The sequence below is a fragment of the Episyrphus balteatus genome, chromosome 2, assembly GCF_945859705.1.
Source record: "Episyrphus balteatus chromosome 2, idEpiBalt1.1, whole genome shotgun sequence".
Classification (NCBI taxonomy): Eukaryota; Metazoa; Arthropoda; class Insecta; order Diptera; family Syrphidae; genus Episyrphus; species Episyrphus balteatus.
The window spans coordinates 28,998,486-29,018,077 of NC_079135.1; the positions used below are offsets into that span (position 1 = coordinate 28,998,486).

The 19,592-nt window shown below is 27.3% G+C and overlaps 1 protein-coding gene across 1 annotated transcript; it reads left to right on the forward strand.

The window, feature by feature from the left end:
* The first annotated feature begins 16,292 nt into the window (after positions 1–16,292).
* On the forward strand, positions 16,293–19,155 carry LOC129909356 (uncharacterized). The gene is made up of 3 exons (XM_055986442.1): positions 16,293–16,515; positions 16,990–17,127; positions 19,109–19,155. Exons 1-3 carry the CDS (start codon positions 16,293–16,295, stop codon positions 19,153–19,155), a joined length of 408 nt encoding a protein of 135 aa, XP_055842417.1.
* The last annotated feature ends 437 nt before the right edge of the window (positions 19,156–19,592 follow it).

The window sequence follows — 19,592 nt, forward strand, 5'->3', positions numbered from 1 at the left end:
TTAGACTTTTGTGCTACTTGAGTTTTTCTTTTTGAAAAAAAGATTTTCAGAAATAAAATATGTACATATTAAATTTAAATTGAAACTGTTTTTAAATTAATTTTAAAAATTAATAAAACTGCAATACGTATTAAAAGGTTGTTCCAAAATTAAAATTTTTGTTTTTTTAATTTATTCTAAATATACTATCTTTTCTTAAATGTTACATCAATTAAAAATGCAATAGCCCAATTTCGAAAAAAAAACCCGGAGAAACGTTGGGAAAATAATAAATTAATTTTTAATAATTGCATTAATTCTCTGAAAGATCATTAAGTCTGAAAATTTAATTTTTATCATTTTAGTACCTAATCTTTATTAAAAAAAAACTCTTTCACAAAAAATATATTTCTTTTTTGAAAAATCAATTTCTTCATAAAATATTACTGAATTTTCTATAAATTTTATTTTAATATGTGGACTGAAGAAATTTTAGAATGACATACCAATTTTTTTTTTTTTTTTAAATTTGCTGAAAATTTCTATACAGGGTGTCGCGGAAGGAGGTAAGAGTATTTTGGGGGATGATTCTTGGGTATATTCTAAGAAAAAAATTGTTTTACTTTGGTATGTCTTTACTCATGTTAATGGTAATTTCTCCGTGAATACTAATGATAGAAACATCAGTAATGTCTTGATTTTAAGAAAAAATGCTACTCTTTGTAACTGCATTTAAAAAATACCATGATAATTTTTGACTTTAGGGTCGATTTTCTTTGATAAACGTAGTATAAACATTAGGGTGGGTCAAAAAAAAATCGAAATTCTTTTTTTTGATTTAGTACTCCAAAAAATCGATTGCTAGACACCTCTAGAATATACACACCAAATATGAGCTCTTTATATTAATGGGATGGTCCTCCGCTTTGCAATTTTCCATTTTTACATAAAAAAAAAAATAATTTTTTTTATTAATTGACTTTTTCGCAAATTTATTTTCATATTCTTGTAGGAAATTGAACGCTCTACAAAAAAGGCCTTATACACTTTTTTCGTTTATCTAACCGTTAAATAGGTATTTGAGGTCCAAAAATCGAGAAAATCTTTAAAAATTCGTTTTTTGTTCTTAATTTTGTAACAAATTGAAAAATTATAATAATCAAACGCGCAAGACACATTCTTGTTGGAAATTGATTGTTCCACAAAACAGGTCTTAGTAACTTTTTTTATTAATCAAACCATTCTAAAGATATTCGAGGTCAAAGTTAAAAAAAATATAAAAACATTTTATATTTTTAAAAAAATTCCAATTCACTGAAACTTCATTATTTTCAAGTTAGCAAGATATATTCTTGTAGGGGCTTAAACGTTCTACAAAAAATTCCTTGGAATCAAATTGATTGCTTTAACCGTTTAGAAGATATTCGTATCTAAACCAATGCTCACTGATTTCAATAGTTTCCTTATGACCCGTATGCATTGCGATTTGGATACGAATCAATTTCCAACAAGAATATGTCTTTCGCGTTTGATTATTATAATTTTTCAATTTGTTACAAAATTAAGAACAAAAAACGAATTTTTAAAGATTGTCTCGATTTTTGGACCTCAAATATCTATTCAACGGTTAGATAAACGAAAAAAGTGTATAAGGCCTTTTTTTTAGAGCGTTCAATGTCCTACAAGAATATGAAAAGAAATTTGCAAAAAAAGTCAATAAATTATTTTTTTTTAGTAGAAGCTTGATGTAAAAATGGAAAATTGCAAAGCGGAGGACCATCCCATTAAAATAAAGAGCTCATATTTGGTGTGTATATTCTAGAGGGGTCTAGCAATCGATTTTTTGTAGCACCAAATCAAAAAAAAGAATTTCGATTTTTCTGACCCACCCTAATAAACATATTGTTTTATAAATTTATTCTTATAAAGAAAACAAAATTGAAAAAAAAAAAAACATTTACAAGTTTTCCAGAAAACTCGTAGATTTTATGATATTTAGGAAAACCTGCAGCAGGTAAAATCTTTGAAAAATGTGTTTTTTTGCTTTTTTCAAAAATGGGTAATTAAAAATTAATTTTTGAAGTTTGAGTTACAACAGTTGTTTAAAGTGTGCTTCTTGATTTTGTATGCTTGATAGAGCCAGTTTTTTGGAATGTATTGCTAATATAATTTTAGAATTTTTACTTTTTTTTTTTTCCTACCAAATGTTTGCACAAGAATCTAAAATTATATTTTAAGTAACTTTGAACAAAATTCTACAACTTTAATTTATATCTAGCTTTTTTCATATTTTTAGAATATAATAACAAGTGTCCTAGTTACCTATCAAAAGAAGAATACAAAATTAAACCTCAATTGCTTTCACTCGTTCAAGCTCTTGAGTGAGTATATGCTTCTATGAATTATTATCTCAAGGAAAATCAAACCACAAGCATTTATGTATGAAATATAAAGAGGTTCGTTCCCCTATCTTGAAAAAAAAGAAGGAAAGAGCATCAACAACAAAAATCAACATCTATACTGTATTGTATACCTACCTCTTTTCACCTGTCATTTCAATAGTCCTTTCAAATCATTTTTTCGAATTTATTTTCCATTTTTTTTTTTTTTTGTTTTGTTTTATATATATCAGACATAATAAAAAAAAATTTCAATCAATAAAAGTGCTTTGTTTATTTTCTGGTAAAGAAATATGAAATATGCGTAAACTTGTTATAGACAGAAGATAAAATTGTTGGTGCCAAAGATATATTAATATTCTACATGAAGAACTCCGATACCAATCAAAGTTTTCCAATTCTCTGATTTCATTATAAGAGCAAAAGATACGAAATGGCAATTTTCTTTTTACCTACATACATATATATAATTGGTAACCATAGCAATTTGTGTGTAAGAGATTTTTGTCTATCTGTCTATTTTTCTTATAGAAATAACACACACAGCCCAGTGGGCGTTACTCTGAAACAATTTTCATTTGATTCTTTTCTATTGAAGTTTTTTCTTGTTCCAAGAAATCAAGTAATGACATTTTTACTAGTATTTTTTTCTTATTTGTCAATGAAGAAAAACTCAAGAATATCGATGGCCTAACATCCAATTAAAATCTTGGCTTCGAATCGAATGCACATCTTAATTAGAATTGATATCGATTTGGACTGGAACACCATAAATTTGTTCTGTAAGATTCGATATCAATGCATTTTATCTTTCATGCAACTAATATTTTCAATGGAAAATGTTGCGTTAACACCACAGTGATTCACTTTTTCATAAAAGGTTTACTTAAAAAACTCTACAAGAGGTAAAAGCGTCAAATGATGTAAAAAAACGATCAAATTAAAAAAAAATATTGCGTATACGCCACAGTGATCCACTTCCTATTTCGTAATAGATCAGGTTGGAAGTACTCCTTTAAACTTGATGGCTTAGAGTTAAGAACGATGTAGAATCGTTGCGATGTAAAATGTTGCGTATACACCACAGTGATCTATATTTTTTATAAAAGATTTGCTAAAAATTCTGTCACCAAATTATGTAAAAAAAAACGAACAAATTAAAAAAAATATTACGTATACACCACAGTGATCCACTATTTCTTAATAGATGAGGTTGGAACTACTTCTTTCAACTTGATGGCTTAGAGTTAAAAATGATGTTTTTATTTTGAATTGATTTTTGTAAAATTAGAATAAAGAAAATTCGAGTTCTATATTGTCAAGTCTTAGGAGTTCCTATTTTTATTGACTTTCACGTGACAAGCCCTGCGCAACGAAGTTTCACATAAAATACAAGACTATTGTACCTTCGTGTTTTTTTTTTTTTTTTTTTTTGTATTATCTATCGCATTAAAAATTCAAATTTCAATTATGTAACTGAAAAATTAAATTTTTCATAATGCGGTAATCTATAATTAAATCAAAATAATAAAACACACAATCTGATGTACATTAATCGAATTATTTTTAATAAAGCTGCATAGACTATATCTTTCTCTTTACGCGCCTACTACAATATATGGATCAATGAGGTTAATTAAGTAGGTATATATATTTTTTTAATATTTATTATTTCCTACTTAAAAATACAACACAATAACTGACAAATTATTCATATTGAAAATTAAATTTATTGAAAAAACATTTTGACATTTTACTTATTCAATTATGTATTTCAACTTATTTTTTTTATCAATATTCAATAATATAATAGAAAAAAAAAAAAATAAAGCAAATAAAAAAAAAACATGAAAAAGTTATTGAGGGTATGAATGTGTATTTAATTCGTTTATTATTTTTTAAGGCACGTTTTTGAATAGAGTTAATCATTTATGTGTGTAAAATATGAATTTGTATTATAATGCTTTACATGCATTACATAATACTGTATGTAGTACATGGTACATTCAATTTTTGGTTTTTAATCTTTGGTTCTCAAATTCATCTGACAGCATTGTCATAACGAAGGGAGAGAGAAGGCGAAAAAAAGTGGGTCTCGAAATTCTGTCTATCTGTCTGTTTCTCAAACTCGATTCTCTATAGAATGGAAACTAAATTTTTTTAGGTTCAGAACGGTTTTTGCCAAAACACAAAAATGGAAAAATTCATTGATTGAACGGCTATAAGAGGAAAATTTTAACATTTTACTAACCATCATTTTAAAATGAAGAAAAATTTTCAAAAATACCAATTTTGTGTTTTTTTTTTTTTTGAAAAATTAATTTTAACAATTTTTTTTATAAATTTTATTAAAATTAAAACGTTGAAGATAGGCTTCGACTTTTACTATTAGAAGAAAGTACTTGTAAAGCAGTTGATTATTTTTTTTTAATAAAAATTTACGGTACCTACCTTCCACAAATCTATTAGAAAAATTGTACTTTTCTTAAAACTGGGCTGCAACTATTTTGTTGAATAACTTTAATACTAAAATAAGTTCTATTTTAAAATAAAATACAGTTTTGGATTTTTAGTACATTTTTTATACATATTTTTAAATTTAATTTTTAATTTTTGTATAGACAATATTTTTTAAATTTGAAACAAAAAGAGAAATAATTTATAATTGTTCATATGGAAAAGATTTTGTCTCACTGCATCTTTAAATACACTGAGAGAAAAGCAATACATGTATTTAATTTTCAATATAGAATCTAGTATATAGAATTTCTAGCTCCATAGGTCTTTTTAAAGACTTGGAAACATTTTGCTTTCTGCCGACAATATTTTTGCTATTTAAGATAACCGGCATCACTCAAAAACCTGAATTTTTCAGCAAAGCCGTTTTAAATTTCAAAGTTTTTCAATCTTCCGATTAATATTTTCATAAATTGAATAAAAAGAATCAGCTGTGTGATACAATGCAAATTCAATTTAAATTTATACACGAGGTTACATCATTTGCTCTCAATGATAAAAACAGAGGTTAAAAACACAATAATAGAAAAAAAAATCATAAAAGCAAGCACTAAAATCACCTTTATTTTTAATTTCTATACAATATTTTTAGCTACTTAAAATTAACCGTCAAATTTCTGTACCTACTTCATATAGCCCTGAAGATATTTCCTATCTTTTTAATGGTCACAAAAATTTAATACCACTGCTAACCACCATTTTTTTATACAAAAATTAAACAAAAATTGCTCAAAAAGACCAAAAACAGTAGATTTTGAAACTCCATATTTTATCCAAATTTAGCCGTTGAAAGATAAAGTATTTTTTTTTTCTCCGTTACATATGTTCAATATCTAAAAATGCTTAAAGGATAAAAATAGTCTATTTAGTAAAAACATCAAATGTGTCATTTTGAATAGTTTTTTTTTTTGAGTTTTTTACAATATTTTAATTTAAAAATTTTTTTAAAGGATGCATATCGAAAGGAAATTTAACTATCACAAAAAATTACCAAAATTAAAAAAAAAACAAATTCGGCTATTTTTGCCAGCAAGTGCATAACACAAAAAAAAAATATAAAAGTATGAGGATTCAAAAGATTTAGGTTTTTATTTCAGTAAGAATTTTTTTGGCAAAAATTTCCTTTAAAAATCGATTTTTTTTAAATGTTTTGATACTTAAACATCTGGAGTGACCTAAAAAAGTTATTCCAGTATTTGTTGCTTATTTATTCAGCTTTCATGTAAAGGCTCTACTGTCCAGATTGATGCTTTATTGCTCAAGATATAGCCCGAATACTAAGTATGCTGAACAAAAAACGACAAAAAACTTTGAAAAATCATATCTCGAAAACCTATTCATAAATACTAAGCAAAATGGATAAATCAAATGTGTGTTTACCAGAATAAAAGGTAAAAATAAGACTGAAGAAGTTCGACCAAATCCGTTCAAGAATTAAATAAAAAATTACCTTCTTTATAATTATTTTCGTCCTATGAGTAAACCCATTCATGTAAGTCTGCTGTAAATACAAATCACAACCCAGCTCTGCTTTCAAACAGTAAACACCATTAAAAAGCTTAAACTAACAGAAAATTATTCCAAGTCATTTAAAAATAAAAAAAAGTTTTTCTCATTTACATAGGCCTTCTTCCTGAACTTTCTGAACACACGAAAACGATTTCCAAAAAAATAAATTGCACGACTGGGGTCGCACGTACTTGCTCTTATGCTTAATGTAACTATAATGTTAAAGCTTTTTATTCAAAAAATTTAAAATTTGATATTTTGAAGAAATTTCATAAGTAGTATAAAAAAATTAAATCTGTTTTTATAATTAATTAAACTCCGTTTTAAATTATCTTAAAAAAAAAAACAAATATGCCATTTTATTTCTCGTATAAAAAGGTATTTTTAGAAAAAAATTTTCGAAAATTGTAGGAGCCGTTTTTTAAAAAAATAGTTTTTTATATATAAAAATTTTTTAACATTTTTCAAAAAAAAAGTTGGTATGCCATATTGAAGAAATAATTAATTTACACATAAAAACTAAATTTCAAAATTTTTCATTGATCCGTTTTCAAAAAATTGATTTTTCAAAAAAAAATTTTGAAATATTTTTTAAAAAACCAAAAATGCGTTTTTTGAAAATTTTCTAAAATTTTAATATTATCTTTACTTACACACTTTTGTATAAAAATTTTCATTTAAATCGGGTTAATGTTGTACGAGATATTCAGAAACGAAAAAAACCGTTCTATGACAGGTACCGTTAATAACGGTACAAAAAATATTTTTTTTATTTAAAAAGTTGGCTCTTATGTGTAGTACTACACACAAAAATTTTAATCAAAATCGTTAGAGCCGTTTTTGAAAAAAATTAACTTTTCTATTTCCGTTATATGGCAGGTACCGTTAGTTTTGGTCATAAAAAAAAAATTTCAATTTCCCCTCTAGGGAATCACCAAAAATTGCTAACTACCAAGTTTGAAGAAAATCACTTCACTCGTTTAGGCTGCAGCTCCAGATAGAGACAGACACACAGACAGACAGACAGACAGACAGACAGACAGACAGACAGACAGACAGACAGACAGAATTGCCGGACCCACTTTTTTGGCATTCTCCATCATCGTAATGTCATGTAAAATTGTTATCTCGAGTTCGATTTTTTTTACGAATCCTAAACTTGCCCTATAGTACCTATATCGCAAGTAAAAAGGTGGAAATGAGAAAGTACGTGATAATTAACAACTCTTAAGTAAAACAAAGTATATTTTTAGCAATAAAACTGAAAAAAAAGAAAAGAAACAAACAAATAAACAGAATTACAAAAAAAAATTACAACTTTAAGGCAAAAAATACCAACGTAAACCTAAGCCTTAAATTTGCATAAATCTGCCTACAATTTGCAATCAATTATAATTGCTCCCTCCACGATGGTTTTTAGTTTAGTTAAATGAAAACAAAAGCACTTTTTAGATAAAAAGCCTTTTGGTTTGGGTTCGGCTTCGGCGGCGGCGGAAACTCAAATTACCCCCTAGAGGTTCTAGTGCCTTTTCAATTTCTCTCTCTCTATACACTAAGCGCATATAATAGAAGAATGTTAGAGCTCTCGACATTAATTGAACAAACAATATCCCTTGGCCCTTCTTTATACATTTTTTTTTTTTTTTCAACTTTTTGAATGAAAATCATTCGTCCCTCTGATGATGGAGTTTAGTTTGAAAAAGAAAATAAAAGAGAAAGGGTTCTTTTTTGAGGTTCTAAAACCTCAATAACAACAAATACAAATTTATATGTATTAAATGTCAGTTGGAGTGGAATGCTCGTTTAATTATATTGCAGAACATAGAACTATAAAAGGCTCTATACTACTCGTATACTCAATACAGAGGGCGCTGGCGCTCTAACTGGTTGAAGTTGAATGATTGTAAATGGAAAGCCGGATAGTACCAATACCTACCTCTCTTTTTTAAGCTATGGCAAAATGACTTTCACTGTGAAAATGAAAACGTTCGTGTTCGCGCCGAATGAACAAGGTTAGGCTTTATAAAGATTCACAATGGGAAAACAGGCTCATTAATTAATTATGCTCCGATTAGAGAGAGAGAATTTTATGTGAATATACACTATTTTTGGTTTTTTGGTTGGCTTTTGTTTTTGACAATAGAATAATGGATATGATGGGGACAAGGGATCATTAAAAAGGTTTTTTAACGAACGAACGGTTAACTTTATTAGGTACATTATTTGATGTTATTGTTGTTTGTGAAGAGTTAGATATTTTGGTTTTTTGGGAAAGTTGCAATTCAGATAATTGAGTAATAGAGAAAAACGGCAAATAGAAATAAATTTTTGTTGATAATAATTTTTGTAATTTTGGTTATCTATCTATTTTTTAGCCTGGTAATAGCAAAATAAGAAGGTTTTGATGATTTGGTTTTTAAATTAAACGCTTTCCAAAACTATTTCTTTATATATGTATGAACCCTTATTTTATTTAAGCAAATTAAACTGAAGAAAATAACCTCATAAAGAAAGTAACCATTCATATTGAACAAATTTCGGTAGACTAATGAATGGAAGTTAAATGGAAAGTTTGGTGTTGATCAATAAACGCCTACATTTTTTGTGTTATATTTAATGTTAAGATGTTGAATCAAGTACTCTTAAAATTTCATTAATATAAGAGTACAATTTAAGTAAATTAATAACCTATTTTGTTACGTTAATGTTTTACTGAAATAAAAAAAAGTTACACATACGCCCGAGTGACACATTTTAAAATTATTTTTTTTAAAGAATTTTCCTAATTTTAAATGAAATAGTTAAACGATGGCTGCATTAAAAATCTAAGCAAATTTGATTAACATGATTTTTATAAAATGAAACTTCGCTTGCATCAAAACAAAAGTGTGAAAAACAAGTGAAAAATGATTATGAGCTTTTCTTAAAAAGAATTTCTACTTAGGATATAATATATAAGTACCTACCACTCGTGTAGGTTGCTTATCAAGTTATACATTCGTAAAAGTTTTTTTTTTTAATTAAAAAAATAATTGCATTTACGAAAATGGTACACATATTTTATATTTTGGAAATTTTGGCATTACAAGTTTTTTTTACAAAAAAATCATTTATACAAAATTAGTTTTTATTTTTAATACAGTTCAAACGATTATCACACTATTTTTTTTTCTTGAATGTGCATTTAAATAAATTATTATGTAAATACGCCAGTAATTAGTAATTTGAATGCAAAACAAAAGAAAAAAAATTTAAAAAAATTCTTTTTTGATTAAAAAAAAAAATTAATTCAAATTTGCGGTCAGAACCATTAAACCATTATGTTATTGTAACTCTTAACCTAATTTCATACCAATTTTTAAGTTTTTTTTTTTTCTTAACAAGCCATTTATGAATTTAAATAAAAAAAAAAAAACTTTTTATATTCCACGCAACTTTTAACATAAGATCTTATTTTACTAATTTTTCATATATGTATGAACGTTTACCAAATTTGTTGCATTTTTCTAATGTTTTTTCGAAAAATCAACAATTCTCTCAGATTTTATTAAAAACAAACTATTAAATGGTTAACCTAATTTTAAAATTTTTTTCCGCTTCAGATACTATTTTCTACTTTTAGTTTTAGTAGAGTAACTAAAGCAAGTTATTAGGGAACCCGGCCGAACAGCTCTGATTTTGACGATTTTTTTTTTCAAACGTAGGTAATTAAAAATACTTTAAAGTCTATAGATTAAAAACTGCTGGTGTTGCCGTATTGTTTTTTTAAATTAAAATTAATTTTTTTTAACAAAACCATTTTTTTTTTGCTTAAATTTCATAAAACAAATGATAGCAAAAGATTCTCTAGGTAATTTAAGGAAAATAAATAAAAGGCAGTAAGGGACAATCTTCCATCGTTTAAGTGATAAATGCAATTTTCTAACATTCTGACCTCAAACACAAAAAAAATATTTTGAAAACAACGGCAACACCTACAATATTTTAAAATACATTTTTAAAAAGCCAGAAGCTCATTCTTATCTCTTAAAATTAAATCCACTAAATTTAATCAAGACTTTTTGAAAAAATGGTCCTCAAACTCAGAATTTAAAAAAAAATGTTATTAGAAAAATTTAAAATGACTTTTTTCCAAACTTTTTCTAATAAAATATGAATTTATTTTAAAAAAATTTTTGGCCATAAATATTATCAGTTGAATTTCGAAGCCAAAAAGGTAAAATATATCACACTTTTGAAAAAAAAAAAATGAAAAATTACTTCAATTTCAATATTTTTTTTTATTAAAACTGAATGTTTGCATTGAAATAATTAATTTTCTCAAAGACTGTGGTAAATAGGAACTTTAAATTTTTGCTATTTAACTTTCAACAGTAAGGGTTATTAAATGAATAAAAAATAATTTTATGTTTAGATGTTGAACTTTAAAAAAAAAATAAGTTACATTTTTTTTCAAAACTTTTATTAAAAAAAGTTCTTCGAAAATGAAATACTTTTTAATTTTTTTCATAAACCGTAATACATATTGACATTACCTTTTATAATTTGAAATCATAATAAATGCGGCCAAAAAAATTTAAAAAAAAAATGCATTTTATATTACGACCAAGTTTAAAAAACGACATGTTAAAATTTTTTCAATAATTTTTTTTTTCAAAAATCTGAGTTCAATTACCATTCTTTCAAAAGCCGTTCATTCAATTAACTTAATTTTAATTTTACATATATGAATAAGCTTCTAGCTTTTAAAAAATGTATATTTGAATATTGTAGGTGTTGCCGTTGTGTTCAAATTTTTTTTTTTGTGTTTGAAGTCAATTAATAAAAAAATTGCAGCTATCGCTTGAACTATGGAAGATTGTCCCTCACTCCCATATATTTTTTTTCCTTGAATTTCCTAGACAATCTTTTGGCATCAATTAATTTATGAAATTTAAGAAAAATTTTTGAAAAAAAATTTGTTTTTGTTCACAAAAATCTTCAATTAAATTTAAAAAATCAAAACGGCAACACCGGCAAATTTTAATCTATAAACTTTAAAGTATTTTTAATTACCGACGTTTGAAAAAAAAGATCATCAAAATCTAAGCGGTTCGGCCGGGTTCCCTAATATTGCCAATTTTTGAGCTTTAGTTACTCCACTATTTGTTTCTTTTTAATAGCATTTCATCGTTACTACGTATATTCAAAATTTGCTTTATTGTAAATTACATATACTGAAAGCCAACTCTAATAATTTCAATCTTTTCATCGTTATAAAGCTTATATACCCTAATGGACTTTTTCAATTTGTTTTCTAACATCAAAATTTCATTACGAAAATTTCTTAAGAACTGTGTTCTCAACCATATCCGCAAGCCTTCCTCAATAATAAATTTTGAATTCAAATTGAAATTTCGTTTTCCTGTGAATTACTCAAAAAAAAATTTCTATAGGTACCATAACTCTATTGTATCTATATATGCTTCTCTATATTAAAAGGATAACATATATAAAAGCTTATAAGTGTACAACCCAGTCATCATCGTATTATCCTTTTGTATAAATGCACTCAAAACTCAACTCCAACACACACATTTTTCATTCAAAAGAAAAAGAAGAAAAACACCTCAGGCGTTTCGAAACTAATTTCAAAGGAAATCCGCTTAAAGGACACGCAAAGTAGAAATTAGGAGAATATGTACCAAGAAAAAAAAAAATAAAAAATAAAAAAAAAAATGAGAAGATAAATGGAACAAAGACTTTGGTGTGTTATGGTGGATAGGGCGACTGGTGGAGAGGTGTATTGAAGGAAGAAAGCTCCTTTTTTATCCTTTGTCGGATTCAAGTATAAAACGAGAGCAGACGAATTCATTAAACTTGCTACATATTGCCGCAAGGATATACACAGTCGACTAAACACGTACCTACTCACATACATACATACATATTTTTATTTATAGGTATGTAGCTTCACAAAGCTCAGACAGATAGAGACGAGGTTACACACACGTATCCACACATAAATATCCTCGAGACCCCACTCTCTTAACCCATTCCGCCTGCTTTTCTGCCACGCCTCGGTCTTCTTCATCGTCATCGTCGTCGACCTCCTCTACCTCATCCTCCTAGTCTTCGTCGAAAAGTGCATTTTGATTGCTGTAAGCGAGTACGTTGTTGCAAGCAAGGACTTTTCCAGAGGTACACCATGCAACTCGATCGTTATCCTTTTGCTTCATATATAAATTTTTTTTGCTCCTGCTTTCCGGTCTTAATTTGAATCCGCGAACAACGTACGTTTCCTAGATAGTTGCAAGATAGATTCGTCCTTTTTTTTCATCCTTTATATCCTTTTTTTTCACTTTTGGATAAAGATGCACGCTATATGCATGCATTTCTAGATTTTTACAGGTTTTTTTTTTTTTATTTCCACCAGAAGGACTCGAAGGAGTTTTTTATATGCGAATATCCCGAGTATCGTCTTTCAACTTCAGGATAATGCATGCATTTTTACCCATTAAATAAACATGTAACCCTAAGTGGATTATATCGTGCTTATGCATGCTAGATCCTTCAGGAGACGTCTCCACCAAAAAATTACTTGAACAAAAAAAAAAAAAACTCAGTTACCTCTTGTACCTACTTGTATTCTGAAGGGTGGGCGAAGTTGACAAAAAAAAAAAAAAAATAAGAAATCCTAGCAAACTAGAGAAGCAGAATATTTTTCATTAAATATTCTAACAACGTAGACAAGCAGTTATTCCTTTTAATTTCTAAGACGATTTATTCTGATGGAAACAGATTTATCATTTTGAATTTAAGTTGTTTTTTTTGTGGAGAGATTTTTTTTTGGTAGGAAGTAAAATCTTGAGTGGCTTTTTGGATGTCCTTTGAGTCCTTCTTGTCTCACAGAGTGAAATCCATACTCGATGCGCCTACCAAAAAAGAAAAAAAAAAAGCAATCTATTAAATGTGCGCTTTATTATGTGACAGGACATTTTTTTCTTTATTGTTCGCCATTTTTTATCCTTTATACGCTTGTGTATTTTATTTTTATTTTTATGGCAGGACATTATGTAAAAGAATATTAAGTATTTTTCTTCATTTTTTTTTTTGTTTTTCATTTTCATTTTAATAATAGATAGGAATTAAGGACGCATATTGTAGGGAGTTTTTTTTTCATACTTGGCTGATGTACTTAACATTTCAGCTGATGGCGCTTATTGTTGGATTTTCGCTTTGGCTTAGAATTTATGTTGGTCATAATTAGATGATAAAGTTTATATTAAGGACGAAAAAATAAAATCAATTTTTTTTTTGTATTTAATTTTCTAAAAATGGAATATTTTGTAATAATGCTTAATGCTTATCATCTAATACTCAGGCTCCAGGAACCACAAGTAAATTCGTTGGATTGGTCGGAGGGATGTATTAATTTTCTAAAGATTTATGAATATGAAAAAGTTTTATGGTTATTGTGTAGGTGCCTGGCTTTGGTCATCCTCAGATTTTTATTGAATAGGTGATTTAACTTGATGTTATTTTGAATTTATTACGCTTCTCCTTCATTTGGAAAATTTTGATTGATGGTAATTTTAAAAATGATTCATTCATTACTAGGAAAATCTTAATTTTATTTACCTTTATTACAATAATAAGCTTGTTATTTCTTATTCGTCCTATTTTGTATAAAGATTAAGGGAAAACTTTAAATAAAATTAAATTTTTTTTTGTGTTGGTGAAAGTCTCGCTGAGGAGCAAGGACTAGATTAATTGATTGGCAAGTTTTTCTGTTTTAAAATTTTATAAACCTCTTTAATTTATAGGTATTACCCTCATTGATGAGTGTCTGACCCAATTTTAAGTTTCATATTACTTTGACGCAAATCCTTTATAGAACCCGCCAGCACGTGATTTCAAGAAGTTTTTTGCAGCAGAAATTGCTCGTTTAGCCACTCGTGGTTGGCATTAATTGTTTTTGAGCTCGTCATTCATTGTAAAAATTCAAGGAAAAAAAGGTTTTAAACGGTCAAAAAAGAATCATTTTAGAAATCCAATTTTTTGAACACGTACGTAAATCAATCTCGAGTATAAGTCCCATTCGTTTGAGATTTTGCAAGCTTTCAAAAATTGCTAAAAATAAAAACACTCAAAAACACTCTATAAAAAAAGGTGGTTTTCAAAAAAATTATATTTTGAAAAAGAGTGCCTTAGAATACAATCCGTAGAAGACTCTTAACTTTTTTTTCACTATCTTTCCATTGGTGTAAGTTAAATTTCTATAAAAAAATGTCCCCTTCCTATAATTACAACTTTGTTGAAGACCTACCTCTTGCATTGTTATTTTTAGAAAATATTGATAAGTTTTTTAATTTTTTCCAACATTCTGCCATTCCTCAAACAAAAAATTAATTCTTTAGAAATTATCGTTTAAAAAATAATATTTTTGACGTGATAACGTCTTATAAATCGATGAACCATGGCAGCATCCACCAAAAAGTGGCGCCATTTTCTCCCGTTCCACCTGAAATTATAAGCAGTGCGGCAAAAATTTCAATTCAAAATAAACTATTGGAGATACAAACATTTTTTATAGCTTAAGATAATCACCTAAAATTGAAAATAAATGAAGGATTTTTAAAAATTTCATCATTTAATACTAAATTATTTTTTTTTTTTTATCGATAAATAAATTTACTGTAAGACTGACAATGGTATTTTTAAACTAAAACATGAGGTAGACCTTTGACAAAGTAGTGATTATAGGTAGGGGAAATTTTTTTAAACAATTTTATAAATGCCATTCAACAGATAATGAACAAAAAGATTATGGGTTTATTACGGATTTTTTTCTAAGTCTCTGCGTTTCGAAATATGAATTTTTGAAAAACACCTATTTTTTAGGGATATTTTTAGATGGGTTTTTATTTTTAGAAATTTTTCGTAGCATTCAAAAAATCTCAAACTTATAGAACATAATAGATTATGCGCATGCATGTGCAAAATAATTGGTATTTTTAAATGATTGTAAAAAATGGATTTAATGATATTAGAACAAAAAAAGTTTGATTTTTTCACTTTTTTTTTATGATAATCATTTATACATATCAAAAAAACCAAACCGACTTCCATGAATAAAAAATGAGGTTTATGGTTTTTCTCATAGTTTCTCTAACCAGTAACTGAACGAAATTGAAACGGGACCACACTGCAGGCACCAACTATCCAATACAAAAAGAATTATCAAAATTGGTTTACTCAGTCCAAAGTTATGAGGAAACAAAAAAAAAAAAAAATACACAAGAATTGATTATGAGTTGAAAAATGTAGAACTAATGTCCTTAAAAAATGCTTTGGCAACTTTAAAAAAACAAAAATGTTCATACCTCCACTTCTCACTTTTTCTAAATAGATTATTTTCATTTACTTAAACATCAAACTTTGTTTTTGTTTCTTTTTAAATTTCATTGAAAATATAAAAATAACAAGCATAGTGAAGAATTTTTGTGCTTCACCTTAAAAAAATATGGTTTGAGTAACTTTCAAACAATCCCATTCGATTGGTCATTCTTTCGAATGAAGTCGTCATCTGGAAATTAATGTTTTTTTATTGATATTATTTTTCTTTTTCAACTTTTGAAAATTAAAAAGTTTTACTCTGTCTGATGGAAGAAGGAAACTTTAGCTCCAAACGGCTGTCATCTCGTAGTCCTTGGTGAAACATTTAATTTCGTTTATTGGAAAAAATTTGCATATTATTCTCATTGAATCTGTCACGACGAATTTTATTCCTTTTTTTTCGACTTTCACAATCTGAATGTTTTTTCTTCAATTTAACCTTAAAAACATACGTCATTTAACAATTTTGTGTTTTCTTTGCAGGACTTTAAGTCGTCGTAGCGCACAAAAATGAATTTCCTTATCGTATCAGCGGTGCTGGTTATAGCATCACTATCACTACTGCCAACAAAAGCTCTAGGCACAACAGAGGTGCAAGAGACACCATTGGCACTGCCAGTTGTAGAACAAACACCACCAACCACAGTGCAGCAAGGTGAAATTTGGGAAGAGGACGATCATGAGATCCTGATTCGTAATGAACGTGGTACAAAGACTGATGGTAGTCAGAGCGGTAAGTCTTTTTTCATTTAATAAATTGACTATTGTCCAAAAATGTCCGTGAAAATGTCCTTTTTTTTAAGGATGAGTTGCCAAAAAAAAAATAAATAAAAAGAAATTTATTATGAATTATGTCCTTGGACACACAAATGAAAATTTATATTAAAAAAAAATAATAATAAGAAAGAAACCATAAACTGAAATGAATAGAATCCACGAGTCCTTTAGAGGATGTGACAATTTACGTGGCAATAAAAATACCATTAACCTCTTAATGGGGAACACAAAAATACAAAAAAAAAAAAAAATAATAATAAAGAAACAAAACGAAAAAAGAGGACAACAATATATTAATGTCATTAAAGGCTAAGCCTATAGCGTCGTTAATAAAATATGTTGTTTGCCTTGATAGGTACTAAAAAGCTTAATTAAGAAATTATTATTTATTTATTTTTTTTTGTTTTGTTTTTTTTTTCCGCCATTCAAGGACTCTCTTGTCGATATGGAAAGAATCCATGGTCAGAATGTGATGCTAAAACTAATACCAGATCAAGAACGTTGGCACTAAAGAAGGGCGATCCAGGATGTGATCCTACAAGGACAATTCAAAAGAAGTGCAAAAAAGGTAAGTCAATTTCAATTAAATTGAGTCTAATGATAATGTTTTTATGAACATGCAACTTACATTAAACAATGGCAGTGTAAGAGTTTAATGATATTTGTCGTTAGCGGGAAAAATATTAAGAATTCTATTGCGGACAGGTACCTCGTTTCTATACATTTTGTTGAGTGGACATCCTTCTAATTAGTTAAATAGGGTGATTAGTTAAGCCCTGAAAAATTTGAAAAATTCAATTTTTTCAAATTTTTCAGCGGCGTTGAAATTTTTCATATTTTTCTTTATGATTATTTTAATGCGACGGAATTTCCATCTACTAGTAGTAGTAGCTTTTACCCTTAAAATCGAATAAATAAAAATACACTTTAATAAAAAATACACCCTTTCACTTATCATATGCTTAAACTCTTTTTTTTTTTATTTTTGACGCCAATGACCATAGAGCTATTTTAATCAATTTTCTTCAATCTATCATTATTTTTACAGGGTGTTTTGTTACGTATTGCACAAGTCTGCACCTAACTTAGTTTAACCTCCAAAATTAGGACTTGCGGACATGAGATTTTTTTAGATTTTTGATATAAGATATAGAATATCCAAACAAGAGTAGAAAGAAAAAAATTACCCTTTTAGCACTAATTCCAAGATTGTACCAGGATTTTTTTTAGTGCATATCCCAAAATTTCCCCTTTTTTCAAAAAATACCAATTTTTCATAGATATGAATATTTTTTCATTGCATTTTTTTGATTCCTAATAATAATGGATATGAAAACCTTCATGCTAAATTTGGTTCCTCTACCATAACTTTTAAGGTTTTTCGGTAGTAAATTTGCAACTGTTATACATAATAATATGGGTTGACAGATGAAAAACTGGTATAACTTTTTTCAGAGACGTCAGATTGTCTTGATTTTAGATTTTTTTGCATCAGCATTAAAAAGAAGACATGTACACCGAAAAAAAAAATTGATAATAACAGTTATCAAATTAACATTTTTCAGTGACAACAATTAAAATATCAATTTTGATATTTTATCCTATCATTTTGACATTTTTACTTGCTCTATAGGGCAAGTATTGGTTTCGTGTAGAAACAAAAATTCTAGGTTTTAATCAAAACCGACATTAAGATGATGGAGAAGATCAAAAAAGTGGTTTTCGTCATGCCGTCCGTCGGTCTGTGCGTCTGTGCGTCCATCTGTACATCAAGCTAGGGCCTAAACGGATGGACGGATTTGCTTGAAACTTGGTATACCTACATGATTTTTACGTAATTCCCTAGACCCGTTTTTTTTTTTATTTTTCTAATATATCCTTTTAAACGCATATCTCCCATATAAATTTTTCGAGGTATTGCAAATTTCTCGAAAACGGCTCTAACGATTTTGATTAAATTTGGTGTAGGTAATACTCCCATTGATTCTTACAAAACTGCGTTTTTAGTTTTTCTCAAAAAATGCGGAGAACGGAAATATGGCGTTGCCGTTTTTCAAAAATTAACATATTTTTTAAGTTCATATATTTCATCAAAGCATAAGTTAATTTTATTCAAAATTTACAGACATGATTTTGAAGTGTCAAAAATAAAAAAAAAAAATTAAAAAAGTTTTGAAAAAAAAATTTAATTTAAATTTTTTTAACTTGCAATTTTTTTTTTATTTTTTTTTCTCGACACTAAACAAAATCTTAAATTTCCAATAACTATTTAAGATAACGATACTTTGAACTACAAGAGCAACAAGTACGTGCGACCCCAGTCGTGCATTTTATTTAATTTCAGGTGGGATAGTGAAAATTTCACTTTGACAATTAAAATATCAATGTTGACTAGATTTTACGTTTTAGTTTATTATAATGAAACCTATTTCTTTCCTTTTCATTTTTATTATTTTTATTATTTTAAGAATTTTCTTTCTTTTTTCAAAACATTACTGAAAGGGAATATTCTTTACAAAATAATGGTGATATTATTTTTTCTATTATAGGTGATATAATTGGGAGAAAACCCAAACTTTGTGGAGTAAAATCTTAGTGCCGATCAAATTTTCTCAGTAAATCATACATTTTACTTCGAAAAAACACAAAGCGCCTTTAAATTATTACACATTAAGAATTTTTTATTCAATATTTTTCAATAATTTGGAATGAGAAATTAATATGAAAAAATGATAATAAAATATCAAAAAAAAATTTCCAAAATGTGATATTTAAATATCATCCTGATGATAAAAATGTTGTTTTAACATTTTAAATATCATAAAACACATTTTATAGAGCATTTTTGGCTGATGTTTAAAAAATGTTAATTCGATATTTAAAAAATGTTAAATTGATATTGGTTTTTTTTTCAGTGTATCATATGTGTATATAATACCATTGTCTATTATTGCTAATTTTGAAAATCTCCTTTCGCGCACCTTGAAAATCGCGACTCGCGGACATTAGATTTTTCTAGACTTTTGAGGTATG

Bases quoted from the DNA above. Each gene is read 5' to 3' on its own strand.
- LOC129909356 (XM_055986442.1), top strand. From the start codon at position 16,293: ATGAATTTCCTTATCGTATCAGCGGTGCTGGTTATAGCATCACTATCA. The intron at 16,516-16,989 runs GTAAGTCTTTTT...CCGCCATTCAAG, and splicing joins GACTGATGGTAGTCAGAGCG to GACTCTCTTGTCGATATGGA. The intron at 17,128-19,108 runs GTAAGTCAATTT...TTTCTATTATAG, and splicing joins TCAAAAGAAGTGCAAAAAAG to GTGATATAATTGGGAGAAAA.